Source organism: Fukomys damarensis, unplaced genomic scaffold (assembly GCF_012274545.1).
Source record: "Fukomys damarensis isolate Sample0158 unplaced genomic scaffold, DMR_v1.0_HiC HiC_scaffold_8, whole genome shotgun sequence".
In the NCBI taxonomy this organism is placed as follows: Eukaryota; Metazoa; Chordata; class Mammalia; order Rodentia; family Bathyergidae; genus Fukomys; species Fukomys damarensis.
Window position 1 is genome coordinate 18,220,003 of NW_022900920.1, and position 13,970 is coordinate 18,233,972.

Sequence of the window (13,970 nt, forward strand, 5' to 3'; positions counted from 1 at the left end):
ATCCTGCCCTGTAGGACCTTAAAATCAAAATCAGAAATTTATTACCTGAGAGGTGTCATTTGGCACCGTGGATATGATGAGAAGTGAACAATCCAATCACCGAAGTGTGCTTTAGGGTCCCCGCGGTGCCAGCTGAGGCGGGAGCGCAGAGCTTCCAGAGACTCTCTGGGGAGGAAGTTTTGCTGAAAAGGGAACAGCAGTAGTTTTCTTTTTAGTGATGGTCTGGGAGAAAAAGGAGATCCAAAACACCCCCAAACTTTGGAGGGGAGAGGGACTCGGAGTGCGAAAGCAGGACGCCCGTCTGGTTTTCCTCCTCCGGGAAGGTCTCCGCCTCCGCCGGGGGCGTCGGTGGGCAGGATGCCTGCGCGCCCCAGGGGCTCCGCTGGACCAGGGCATCCCCTGGGCAGCCGGGGCCTGCAGCTCTGCCCGGCGGAAGGGCAAAGAGGGACCAAGTAGGTGTTCCATCACTAGGACGGAGAAAATATCTGTGTAGTTTGTGCCATCGAAGTGCTACATTGCAAAGGATTCACTCTGGACCAGTTTGAGCCACGGTTTGGGGCAACTTGAAAGACAGAGAACCACGGTGAATAGGAAACCCTTGATTCCGATCATCTTACCCTTCTTGTTCACAGTAACAGCTAGGACACTGTGCACCTAACAGTGGTCCAGGGGCCACATTCGCCATCTGCCTTCTCTTTTCACCCTTAGAATAACCTGGTGAGGGGAGGAACTGAAGTCAGAAGCTTTAGGCGCAGATGACTGAGAACCAGACCCAGGTTTGTCTGACTCTCACGTTTAGGGTTCACAGGCTGTCCTGTGTCGCCCACTCCAAGATTCACTTCTGCAGCATAGCACTGAGAGTTAGTACACGTTGGTCGGTTTCTTTTTACCCAGCGTTATATGTGGTTAAGAAATTGCAGCCAGGCTGGCTGAGTCTCCACCACTTACTAGCTGTACATCTTCTCAGTGTCAACTAAGGATCTGCAAAATGGGACTAATCAGAGCTACCCCTCTCTTAATCATCTAATTGGAGCCTAACCTCTCCCCAACAAATTATGCAAATCATCACATATGATTTAATACTGAGGACAACGCAAATAAAGTCGAACTTTATAAGCTGACTGTAAAGATCTTATATTGTCGCCCAGCAAATGTTAAATGCTCAGGCAATGGTTATGTAATCCCATCCCTACTGCACTTGGGTCAAGAGGTTCCCTTGCCTTGTGGGTAGCCATTCCCTGTTGTCTGCACAGGCCCCTGGAGTGGTAGTCAGAGCCTGAACTCCAGAGTTCAGGTTTGAGCCCTGGTTCAGTCACATTGAACAAGTTTCTAGAACTGTCTGTTTGCAGTTTCAGTGATGTGCCGGAGCTGGCTCAAATCGGCTTGCAGGAGCCAATTGTTAAATATTCCGGAAATCTGGGAACTAAACCACATGGTTGCTAAACCATAGGTAGTTTAAATGAGCTATAGTGGGCTTTTTACATAATGGAAATCAGCAAATGCTAGAAATAAAGGCTTGACAGACCCCTGTGTGTCGGTTTCTCCATCTGTAAAGTGGGCTTAACTACTCTAAAACCTAGGAAGGCTATAGTGCAATGTGTGGCGTGTAATCAATGTGAAATGGTTATTAGCGTCTGTCTTTTATGTCTTTTTCTATTATAAGTAGAAGGACAGTCATACACAGGTTGCTTACTGCTTTGACTCATTTTTGATTTTCAAACTTTCAAATAGAACCATTGAATCACAGGAGATCCCTGACTTAGAGTGATTTTTACATATGGCCAAATTGTACACCATAAAGACTGAGTGCAGATTTAGGAACCTCAGTGGTGTGGGCCTGTTTCAATGCATTTAAGCCCAATGCGTGGGGTACTGGATGCCCAGATGCCGTGGAAGTTTTAGGTTTAAAGTCTGCCTCTGTCATGGGAAAAGACTCAACCTCCTGCCAGTTTCATCCCTGTCACCCTGTAGCAGGAGAAGAAGGAGCCCAGTGACAAAGAGAAATCAGGGCCTGTAGGCAGAGGGACCCCGCGTGATTTGTACTGACCCTGTTCTGATTGGGGCATGATGTCATTTTAATTTAATTTTATTTTTTTGTGGTCCTGGGGATGAAACTTAGAGCCATGTGCATGCTATGCAAACACTTTACCAATGAGCCATGTTCTCAGCTGAATTATTTTTCTTAAGGAAGACCTCTAAATTGTGTAAGCTTCAGACCACACAAAAGCTGAATCCACCCTTGGAGGCCCCCTGATTTGGCCCTATATCTACTCCTGCCCCCCCAAAGCACCTGCTGCATTAAGACTTTTTTTGCTTTTCAGCAGAACCTTGGAAATGACATCTTTAAGCTGAGGGTTTTGAGTTCCTAACTTCTACTTCCAAGCTTTTAACTGGGATTCTCTTAGTCTCCTGGTGTTTCTCAGAGTATATTCCACCATCCGGGTTGGTGTGAAGGGGGTTTGATAAAAGTCAGCTTCCCAGGGCTCACCCCAGACGCCCCAATTCAGTCAGGTGGGGGTGGCTGCATTTTAACCACTTGATTTTTATGTCACAGAAATGTGGGGCTCCCTCAAGGGATTCTGTTCGCTTGTCCCACAACAGTTTGCTTTGTTTGACGACAACTGACACATGCCCACCTGCACAGCAATGTCAAAGCCACCCTCTGGCCCACAGCTGGACTGAGGACTGATAATCATCCTGCCAGCCAGGCCACCCAGGCCTGTTGCATATTCCATTAAGCCCTTGGGAACAGTTTCAGATTTATTGCTGGGCTTAAGTTTTTATTTTTAAGATGACAGTCTACATAGCAATTTAATGTCTTTGTTTGAACAGCCCAGCGCTGGAGCGTCTTGGCAGCCGGGGACATTTTCTCTGTAGAACCTCACTGGCTGGGCCTGGGGGCTTAGGGAGAATGAAGTTGAGCTTGGCCCTGGGCACAGACCCCAGGGTGAGGGTGTCATTTTGTACAGGTGAGGTCCTCCCAGGAGCAGCATGAGTACGTGGATCCACTCTAATCCCCAAACGAGAGGCCGGTGAGTGTGAGGCACTAGCGGTGCTCTATTGGGCACCAGTGATTTGTATTCGGTCTTCTGTCTCCTTTCCTCACTAGTAAGCAACTTGGACACCCCGGCAGGCTCCTGGCGTGGCCACTCCCGGAGCCTCCTAGGTGAACGAGCCACTTCCCCGAGTTGAATCATCCCCTCGGCCCCTAGACACCGGCTCTGGGAACATGGTGTTTAAACTGTACTAAATATACTCTCATGAGTGTCTTCTGCTTCCCCCAGATAGCAGTTCCAGGATGGTGGTGGGGGCAGATGGGGCCCCGGCAGGCAACAGCAGCAGCCTTTTGATAAGAGCTGTCAGGAGGTATTTGCTGGAGTGAAATAGTCCCTTGCAGGCACCAAAGGACAAATTTTCCTTCCAAGCTAGTTACCATCTCGAGGGCCTGCCAAGTGCTCAGGTCAGCCTGGTGCTCAGAGACCCCTGGCACGGCCTGCCTTCTCCCCCAGCTCCCCACTCCACCCCTGGGGGGCCAGACGCTAACAGCTCTGTGTTCTTTTCCCCCAGAGTGCCCTCTGTCCGTCCCAAGGTCTGGTTCTCCCTGCTCCAGGCCCGGCTGCCCCTTGATTCTCCTCTGAGTGTCCCAGAGGAGAGAACCAGCCACGAGTTCCTGCCAAGCTTTGGGGACCTCTGAGGGACAAAGACTTGTCCAGAGCCACCCACTCTGGAAGGGGCAGAGAACTAGTCTGGGACCCAAGTCCAGGGCCTCCTGCAGACAGCATCCACTCAGTCACCTTGCTCAAATGTATTTAGAGAAGGAATTTGGAGGGGGCAGCTCTCTCTCTCTCCCTCCTTCCCATCTTGGAAGTGCAGGTCTCGTCTTCCCAGTTCAGGGTAAGTTCCATGACTAAAAAGGCCCTGCCTTTATTTTTCATGTCTGTTACGCTGTTTTCCTCCCAGGATGGACCTAGAGCCACTCCCCTGGGGCAGCATCCCAGCCCCTCCACTTCCTTGCTTGCTTCTTTGAAGCAAGTTATTCACCTTTCTGTGCTTCAGTTTCCTCCTCTATAAAGTGGGGCCAACTGTAGTACCACCTTTCAAGCAGTACTGTTGCTGAGTTTAGAGGGTTACAGTAAGCACTCAGTAAATATCTATTTTTATTTGCTTTCATCTTCCTTTCTGTGCCCTCTAACCCCGTGCTCAGTGATCAGCTTAGCTCATTCCTCGGAAAATATTGATCACTATACATTGTATACATGAGTGCCAGACACTGGGTTGACCCTTAGGAAGACGTATGCCCTGACCCTAACAAATGCCTGGTCTGCCTAGTTGATACGGAAAAAAAAAAAAGTCAGTTGCTTTTGAAATTTTAATTAAGTATTGTTATTTTTCTATTCTGGGGATTGAAGCTGGGGCTGCACACATGGAAGGCAAGTTCTCCACCACTGAACTACACCCCCAGCCTCCAAGTCACTTATGTTGACTTGAGGCGGGGGCAGGGAGAAGGAAGCGGAGTGGGAGGGTAAGGACACATTGATGCTGAAAGGTCAGACCCCAGAGGAAGTGCGGGGGCTTCTGGGAAGTGAAGAAAATCAATGGCAGGGTCTTCATTTTTAGCCCAAGGTTTGGGCCTCTGTGTCTTTTTTTTTTTTTTCTTCTTTTTTTTTTTTTTCTTCTTTTTTTTTTTTTTCTTCTTCTTCTTCTTCTTCTGGGCTTCTGCTAGAAAGTGGGGATTCTTGGGAGGCTGCAAAGAACCATTTGGCGTTCTTATTTCCTTCCCTCTGGTAGATACTGGAAACTAGTGGCCATCTGTTGTTTAGTCCACTCAAAAGAGGATGTTGAGGCTTGTTTTTTCTCCAGACAAAGGGTGCTCAGGAGCCCTGTAGCCCTTGCCTTTCTCCCACAAAACAGCTCTGAGAAAGCAGCAGAGTTCTGGTCTGCGCAGACCTTCCCGGGTGGACCCCAGAGCATGGAATGTAAGGAACGCCCATCCCTTCAGAAGATGTTCTCGGTGTGCCCGTGGCTTGGGCACTAGCCCGGGGAGGGCAGAGGCTGGGGGCAGTGTGCTGTGCACACACAGGTGCCCAAGTGACGGCTGAAGGCTACTCTGTGTGCACCTGATGGGTCTTCCTGTGAGAGAGCCATGGTGCCCTTTCTGAACTGTGCCAACCCTCCTTGCCGTTTTCCTGCTCCTGTCTTGAGGGCTGCCTGTTGGTATGATCATTTCCAAACTTTTTTTTCACTTTTATTACTATTTTCTGCTGAATTCCAGTTTACTGAAATCTTTTGAGCCCCTGCACTGCATGCTCACAAGGTAGTTCTCAGAAGCTAGATCCTGGAGTGATAAACACTTAAGTAATATTTAGATATAGTGTTTCCATGACCCAATTTCTTCAGCAGATCACCAGTTAAAACAAACTGGACTCGCTGATTCTAAATTGGGATGATTTTTTTTTTTAACATACTATGCTTGATGTGGTATAGATGATGTGAGGTTTTAAGTAAGTTTTGTGTGTAGTTTCCTTGAAACTTCATTGCCAAGTAGAGAGTGTATTTGGGGTGTGTGTTCCACCAAAGCATTTGGAATTTAGGGTTAACGTTCTCTGCCTTTTCCTGGACTTGAATGTTTACACTGTTTTCTTTAATAATGCTGTGTATTTTGGGGTACTTAGATCCCCTGAGGATGTTGAGAAAAACTGGATATCAAGGTCCTACTACAATATGATTTGACTTGGGAAAATGGTCTATGCAGGCTCCTTACATGGATCTTCCTGCAGATCAACAGCAGAAATCCAAGCTGTGATCATTGAGTTCTGAGTGTCCTAGATGTCTTCTGTGTGTGGCTTTCTAGGGAATTAATGTCTGGAGAAAGTCTTAGATATGACATCATAGCATCTATAAATAATGGGCCACACAGTAGGCTGCAGGGAACCAGCCCCAGCCATCTACATGGCAGAGCTTCACCCATCTCTGAAAGAAAATGGCTTTTACTAAAGCCAGAAACCTGATAGAACCACATAACAGTAAATAGAAAATGTTTGTCCATTGTGTTCGTTTGGTAGTCTTTTTGCCATAGTGCGATTGTTGTCAGTCTTACTGAAGCTGTTGCAGTCTGGGCTCTCAACGTGTAGATCAGCAGAAATAAATACATGAAGATGGTAGTGGGGCCTTGTGGGAAGGAGCAGGTACACTGGAGCCAGCCTGCCTGGCTTTGGACCATGGGTCCCCATTTCCTAGCTGGAGGACCCTTACAAGTTACTGTGCCGCCATTTTCTCATCTGTAAAGCTGGGATACTGTTAACCGTACGAGGGTGATTTGGGGAGAACGGTATGATTTAACACAAATGAAACCTTGGAGTGGAGTCTGGTACATTGTGAACAATTTGCAGCTGTTAAATATAATTATCAGCTACTGATAGATTAGAGATAGATTTACTGAGAAATGAGTATTGAGCATGCCAGGCATGGTGGTACATTCCTGCCATCTTAGCTGTCCGGAGGGAGGCAGAGGCAGGAGGATTGCCATCAGTCCCAGGCCAGCCTGGGCTACATAGTGAGTTCAAGCCAGTCTTAACTACACAGGGAGACCCTCAAAAACAAATACAAACAAGAGCCAAATAAATTTGATGATCTGAAATGTTTTAAAGAGCCCAGGAACTAAACAAGCAAACAAACAACAGCAACCAAAACTTTTGTTCTTTCCAAAAATGCTTTTCAGTTGAACTAAAATACAATAAAAAAAAAAGGAGTAGAACAGGATTGAAACAAACATATTTTACCACAAACAGCTTCTCACTAGAGTGATCTTAAAGCTGTTAGAAAAGCATTCCAAACCTCCTTTATCATATGATTCATCTAAAATGGAAACTTTTATTAATGAAGAGGGATAAAAGACTCGAAGCTTTGTGGGTTAGGATCTGGACAGCTGTGACATCTTGGTGTTTTTTTATTCATTAAGTTCAGGGGTAAACCTGCTTGCTGTTGAGAAGGGTTGTTTTTCCTGTACATCCCAGGGCTGACTGCAGCATTTAAGGAGAGCTGAAATGGTTCAGGAATCTCTTACTTGGCATGCATCGGAAAATAGCAGTCTTAGGAGCAGGGGACCCTGAGTCACAGAATCATCTGGGGTCTGGGTGACCTCTACAGCACCGCCAGATGGAGTGGACTGGAGGTTGGGGATGACTCGGAAAAGGAGGTGCTTTTTTGGTTGGGATATGGTTTGAAATGGTTGAAGTGTGTTGCCCAAATTCCACATGTCAAAATTTAATCCGCATTATGAGGCATTAAAGAGGATGGAGACCTATTTGACTATGGAGTGTGGGAGATGATCAGGGTAGACCCCACATGACTGAATCCTGGTGGTTTTTGACGACAGACTAGGGGACACATACGTCTGTCTCCCCAGCTCTTGCTATGTGATACCCTGTGCCACCTCAGGACTCTGCCAAGCTAAAAGCTATCAACCAGATACAGCCCTTTCATCTTTCACCTTTTACCTCCAGGACCATGAGCCAAAACCTCTTTATAAATCCCTTAGGTATTTCATTATAGTGATGAAGACCAAGGGCGGAGGATTTTGCTCAGTGGTTCTGCTGCCTGCCTCACAAGTGAGTTCAATCCCTGGTACCCGCCCCCCAAATCATATAGTAATGAAGACCAGACTAAATACAGATGCCACTGAGGCAGGAGGATTGCTACAAGTTCAAGGCCAGCTTAAGGTACATAGTAAATTCTAGGCCAGTCTGATCCACATAGCGAGACCCTGTCTCAAAAGTAAATAAATACATACAACTGCATGAAGTGAATTGTGGTTGTAAATGCTGGTCTACCAAGATCTGCCTGTCTATACTGATATCAGTCTAGAAGGATTTTTAAAAGGCAGGGAGGGAGAGGGCATAACCAATAGCTTTAATCAAACTTGAAAGTCAATCTGGAAGTCTTGAAAAAATTCAGACGAGATCAGATGCGTTCAGGGTGATATGGCCGTAGGCAGTCTAGGAAAAAGTCAAACTAATATTTCTGGGGAAAGGGGAAACCCATGACAGATAACACTTAGGTAGAAGGATCCTAGAGGCACCTATGGGGCAGCAGGTGGGCAAAAAATCAAGGACTTTCTCTTTATCCAGAGTGCCAACGCCGGAAAAGCAGTGTGTTGTTAATGCGAGCGGCTTCATATTTGTGTGCTTTCTAAGTCATGCCTACAAATCCCATGTGCTTCTATAATTTCCTTACATTTGATGTGAAGGAGGTGGGAGCCCAGGAGAGAACGGTGAAGGACCCATGCATTTCCTGGAGCCCTGGGGTATATACAAGTGGTCCCGGTGGGGACATTTCCCTTACTGATGCTCGTTCCATCCCGTGGCTCCTTAACTGGGTCATTTTTCCCTCTAGGCCTTGTTTCCTCATCTATAAATAAGGGGGTAAGACCAGGTCTTTGAGTTCTGAGCTATAAAACTTCTTGTTCAGATGAAAACTGACCCAGGCACCTAACTTCAGAAACGATTAGAGTATGAATTGAAGGGAGGGGGTGGTCAGCAGCCGTTGGCCAGCGGGGCCAGCTGTCTTCACTGTCGTGGCAGGCAGTGTCTTGGCTAAGCGGGAATCCACCATGTGCTTTTACTTGTAAGGCAGCATGACAGCAAAATCCCTGATATGGTTTATTATTGAAAAGAATGCCAAGAGTTTTGGAATCCCTGCAGACCAAAGCTGCAAACTTATGGCCAGAATCATTTTACATTGGGGAGAGCACTTGCAGCAGCCTGAAATTGTTCCTGGAACAGTGCACCGTGCATCTCTGTGTTGATTTACTGGGGACCTGTCAAACTGTGTTCCCCAGGCACTGGGCAGAACAGTAAGTCGGAGAGATGCTTGGCAGAGAAAACCCTGCAACAGAAATTTCTTGTAATGATGATCTTTTCATTTGATATTTGGGAAGAAACCCGGTGTCTCGGAGCTTGCCATCCCAGCCTTGACAGAACGAGCAGGAACTAATTGAATCTCCAAGCTGGAGAGTCACTTTACAAAATCATCGAGTCCATTTGGTGGTGTGATTGAGTAAGTTTGCTTCTCCATTAGAGGAATGGATTGGTCCCAAATAATGGCTTTGTCTCATGTACCCCAACAGCAATGGGTATCGAACCACAGGCTCCCCCGGGTTTCTAGCTCTCTTTTACTTTATTTAGCCTAAATTGCTGGGAGGTGGAGTCTTTATGGATTAAGAGTTTAATGGCTATGTTTTGCATCCCAGTAAGACACCAGAGATCCTAGAAGCTGTTATTATTAAGTCTGGTGTGTTCTGATAGGAATTTTCTCCAGAAACATTTTCAGCTAGATGATCTCCTAGCTATTTGCAGCAATTAATATTTATGAGACATTTTTCATTAATCCTTTCAAACTTATTTACTTTGCCGATTTCTTAATTAAAAGTTTATTTTCTCCTAGATCTTCCAACTTTTCTTTACAGAAACCCGTCTCTAGCTTTGAAGTGAACATGTCAGCGGAGAAAAATCATTAGCTATAAGAAACGTGTCACTTGATAGTCATTATTTCAGGGAAGTTGAGACAGGAACTAACGTGTTGAGCATCTCCCATGATCCAAGTATACTGCAGGCTCTCTTAGGCGCTGCCTCCCCGACTCCCACCCTAACCAATGGATGTGTCGTCATTGTACATATTTACAGGCCTGCCTTTCTCCCCTGTGCCATCCTCCCTCTCTCCCTGCCTCCCTTCCTCCCTTCCTCCTTTCCTTTCTCTTTTTTTTCCCTCCCTTGCCCTGGGGATTGGACCTAGAGCCTTGAACTGAGCTATATCCCCAGCCGGTCCCCCACTCCCTCCGGCACCTTTTTTCTTTTTGAGACAGTCTCAATAAATTGCCCAGGCTGACCTTGAACTTGCATTCCTCCTGCCTCTGCTCCCTGAGTGCCCTACTTTGGTCCGTGTGGCATTTTAGCGCCTGTATACAATGTGCGATGATCAGATCAGATCAGGGTAGTTGGGATATCTACCACCTCAGACATTCACTGTGGGGGGCGGGTGTTCCAGAACTTCAGTCACATCCCCGTGGTTGGTTTTCCCTTGGCTCTAGGACTGGGCCAGATCTGTACAGTGAGACATATTTGCGTTGTCACTTCCTGCTTCAGCCAACTGGCCGAAGTGCATTGGTTGGAGATCCCGATCCCCTTTCCTTCAGTTAAGAGGGCGTTAAGTGCCTGTGGTCAGGGAGTGGAAGGTGTGCACCGAGCCATCGCCCATTCACCCAGTGAACCGAAACATAAGAGGGTTGAAAACTCAGGCCTCCCGACAAATGATACTAAATGCAGTATTAAAAGTATTACCAGGCGTGGTGGCGCACGCCTGTAATCCCAGCACTCAGGAGCTGAGGCAGGAGGATCACTGTGAGTCTGAGACCAGCCTGGGTTACATAGTGAGTTCCAGGTCAGTCTCAACTACATAGTGAGACCCTGTCTCAAAAAAAACAAACACACACACACACACACACACACACACACACACACACACACACACACAAAAAAAAAAAGTATCGAAGTTAACACAGAAACATCCATGATGAACCCAATAGCAAAAGCTTAAAGTCTGGGCAAATAACAGTGGAGACACCAACCCATATTGGAGGCAGAGATTAAAGGGGTAAATAGGAATAAGGATCCTGTCTTTGTTTAAAATTTGGTATTTTAGCTAGGCACTGTGGCGCATGCCTATAAAGGGAGGTGGAGGTGGAAGGGTGGTGAGTTCGAGACCAGCTGTGCTACGTACAGAGACCTTGTCTCAAAAATGAAATTTAATTTTGTTAATTTTTAAAATTCATTTTGACTTTTTAAAAATACTGCATAAAGGTATTTATCTTGGTACAGGAATAGTTAGGCAACTCTTTGATTTTGCACCTTCACCCTAGCCCTGGTCGGTCCTGCATCTTGTTTTTCTTTATGTGCCAGTGGTAGATTATACAGGATGAGGACCTGCGGAGTTCTCAGGTTCAGTGGGCGTCAGTCCCATAAACAGTGGCAGCGCAGGGCAATCATTACAGTGCAGAAGGAGCGGGGGAAGGAGTTGCTTCACATTCCACAGGCCCAGGGTGGGAGTGAGGCTTACGGCTGCCTGCCAGTCGGACAGCGGTCACCATGGGAGAAGGATGTGTCCGGAAGTGTAGGCTGCTCACTCTTCTGAGCCTCAGTTTTCCTGTCTGCACAGCAGAGGAGAAAGGGCCTCCCTGCTGCAGTGAATGCACTGGGCGATACAGCCTGGCATGTAATGCAGTGTGTCAGCCCTGAGGGTGCTGGCTGCCGTCATATGCAGGTTAACAGGTATCTTTATACACGTTGTATGCAGATGACAGTGTCCTGGCCTTGAAGCTTCCGAATTTTGTTTTGCAGACATCCATGACAGTGATGGTAGTTCCAGCAGCAGCCACCAGAGCCTCAAGAGCACGGCCAAGTGGGCGGCCTCCCTAGAGAATCTGCTGGAGGACCCAGAAGGCGTGAAGAGATTTAGGGTTTGTCTCTTTCATTGTTAATCCGGATGGATGCAGTCCATCCAGAAGTTTAGATGAGGTTAGGGTAAAACGGGCCAATCTTTGGCACTCTCTGCCCCAGCTTGAGAGTAAGAACTCACCTGCTGGACCACTTGGCAGTGCTCCTACAGGTGCCCTGAACTCACACCAAGGCCCTGCAGTCTGTCCCTGGTTTTCATGTGGTTGGGTAGTAAGGGGTGTAGGACCATGGGGAAAATGTACCAAGGCCAGTGGTGGAGTCTACACAGAGAATTTCCAGTTCAGCCCGGTGTGGCGGTGCACATCTGTAATCCCAGCACCATGGGAGGCTGAGATGGGAGGATTGCAAGTTTCAGCCCAGCCTGGGCAGTTTAGTGACTTGACAAGACCCTGGCTCAGCAAACAAAAGAAAACAAAACAGGGCCAGGGATTTGGTTCAGTGGTTCCACTGCCTGCCTCGAAAGCGCAAGGTCCGGAGTTCGATCCCAGTACAAGACAAAAGACAAAGCAACCCAGAGGGCTGGGGGTGTACCTCAGTGTGAAGGCCCTGAGTTCAGTCCCCAGTAATGCACACAGAAAGAGTTTCTGGCTCTGCGTGTCGAGCACGTGAGGTTTGTTCTCTCCTGTGTCCAGTAATGTCCAGGTGCGCATCATCGCCAGGGAGAAAGGCTGGAAATAGCTGGAAGAGCAGAGTTGGGAAAGGGAACCTCTAAAGGAGAGCTGACAGACGAGGAAGTGTCGGTGCCACCTAGAAATAGCATTTTTGGCCTGCAGAACACCCAGGTGCCAGGTGGAGGACCACATGCAAATTCTCAGCATGAGCCCCAGCAGTCACTGCCTTTCAGGGTGGGTGCTGCGGCTGGGGAGGGAGGTGGTACCAGGCTCCTGGTTCTGGACACCAGGCCACAGACATCAGGAGGCCTCTACACAGCAGAGCCTAACACCACACCAGCTGCCAAAAGAAAATACACCTTTTGGTCTTCATCGTGGCCTTTTAGACATGCTGAATATGTTTTCTTTGCTTTTGCTAAAAAAAATGGGCCTGGTTTTGGAGGAATGTACTTTGTTTAAACAGTGTCTAGAAGAAACTAATACATCTTCTACTTTAATTTACTTTTTGATAATTTATTGTCAGCTTAGAAATGGGAGTAGATTCCTGCTTCATTTTGCCCTCCCTTACAATGTCAATGCCATTAAGGTCAAATGTATCTGAAATTCTAGCTTTCACTTTAAACACGCTTTTTGTTCTTCAGGGTAGAGTTTAATTGAGCCAGGCTTATCTGCTGGATTTTTTCCAAATCAGTTCTTAAAGGAAACTGCATCATTTAAAAAAAAGAGTAGAAACTATGTAATTTTCTTTTCTTTGTATCTATAGGAATTTTTAAAAAAGGAATTCAGTGAAGAAAATGTCCTGTTTTGGCTTGCCTGTGAAGACTTTAAGAAAATGCAAGATAAGGAGCAGGTATGCAGTTGCTTTCTTGTTCATTTCTTTTCTTCTCCTTATCCAGTTGCAAGTGCCTGCCCCATAGGTTTTGAAAGTGCCTAAAGAAATCTGATTTATGTTAGATTTGGAGGAAGATTTCAAATCAAGTATTTTATGTTGATCAAATTTAGTAATTAAAAAAAAAAGTGAGTGAGGCTGGGCTTGGTGGTGCACGCCTGTAATCCCAGCACTCAGGAGGCTGAGGCAGGATGATTGCTGTGAGTTCAAGGTCAGCCTGGGCTGAGTTCAAGGCCAGTCTAAATGACAGAGTGAGACCTTGTCTCAAACCCCTCTGCAAAAAGAGTGAATGAACCCACTTTTAAATGGGCTGTTTAAATGAGTCAATGTTTAAAGTAAAATAATGATTAAAATCATTAAGAGTTTGTTATTGTGCGCACATTGCTTCGCCATGAATAGATCATGAGGATGTTTGGCATGTTGGCAGTTTTGGACATAGTAAAATGATAAGCAGATGTGTAGTGATAAAAGCACAGTGTTTATCAGATGGATTGTCAATTATTCAGTATTTATTTATAAAGCATTCCATAGTTGCAGGCAACCAACACGGCAAGTTTCTGACTGTTCTCCCAATAGATGGTGTGTTATTGGAGCAAACCTATAATTCCCCCATGTTGGCTGCATTTTTTGCCACTGAAGTTTGGCTTTAGGGTGATGGGAGGGATTCTGGAGGAGGCTTGTGGATCAGGTGGGTTTTGTGTATAGTATTTCTAAAAGGCCAGCCAGTCACCTGAAAGGACAGTCTGCCCTGCCTCCAGGGCCTGTGCTGTTTGTTTAGGGTCTGTGGGAGGCTGGGCTTCCCTTGTCTGTCCTCCCCCGAGCCTGCTCATTCATGAAGCACTCCAGATCTTGGCTTATCCACTTTTGTCCCTGGTTGCCTGCGGGGCCTTCCTTCCCAAGTGTCTTCTCCCGTTTTCAGCCCAATGCTGTCTTTTTTTTTTTTTTTTTTTTTTTTTATCTGGA

General features: G+C 46.6%; 1 protein-coding gene across 1 annotated transcript in view; it reads left to right on the forward strand.

Moving 5' to 3' along the window:
- Positions 1-4,954: 4,954 nt before the first annotated feature.
- Rgs10 (regulator of G protein signaling 10) overlaps positions 4,955-13,970 on the forward strand; it is a 29,815-nt gene continuing 20,799 nt past the window's right edge. The window contains exons 1-3 of the mRNA XM_010634519.2: positions 4,955-4,976; positions 11,391-11,509; positions 12,882-12,968. Coding sequence (XP_010632821.1) covers positions 4,970-4,976; positions 11,391-11,509; positions 12,882-12,968 — 213 coding nt within the window. The 5' untranslated portion in view covers positions 4,955-4,969. The remainder of the gene's footprint in view (positions 4,977-11,390; positions 11,510-12,881; positions 12,969-13,970) is intronic.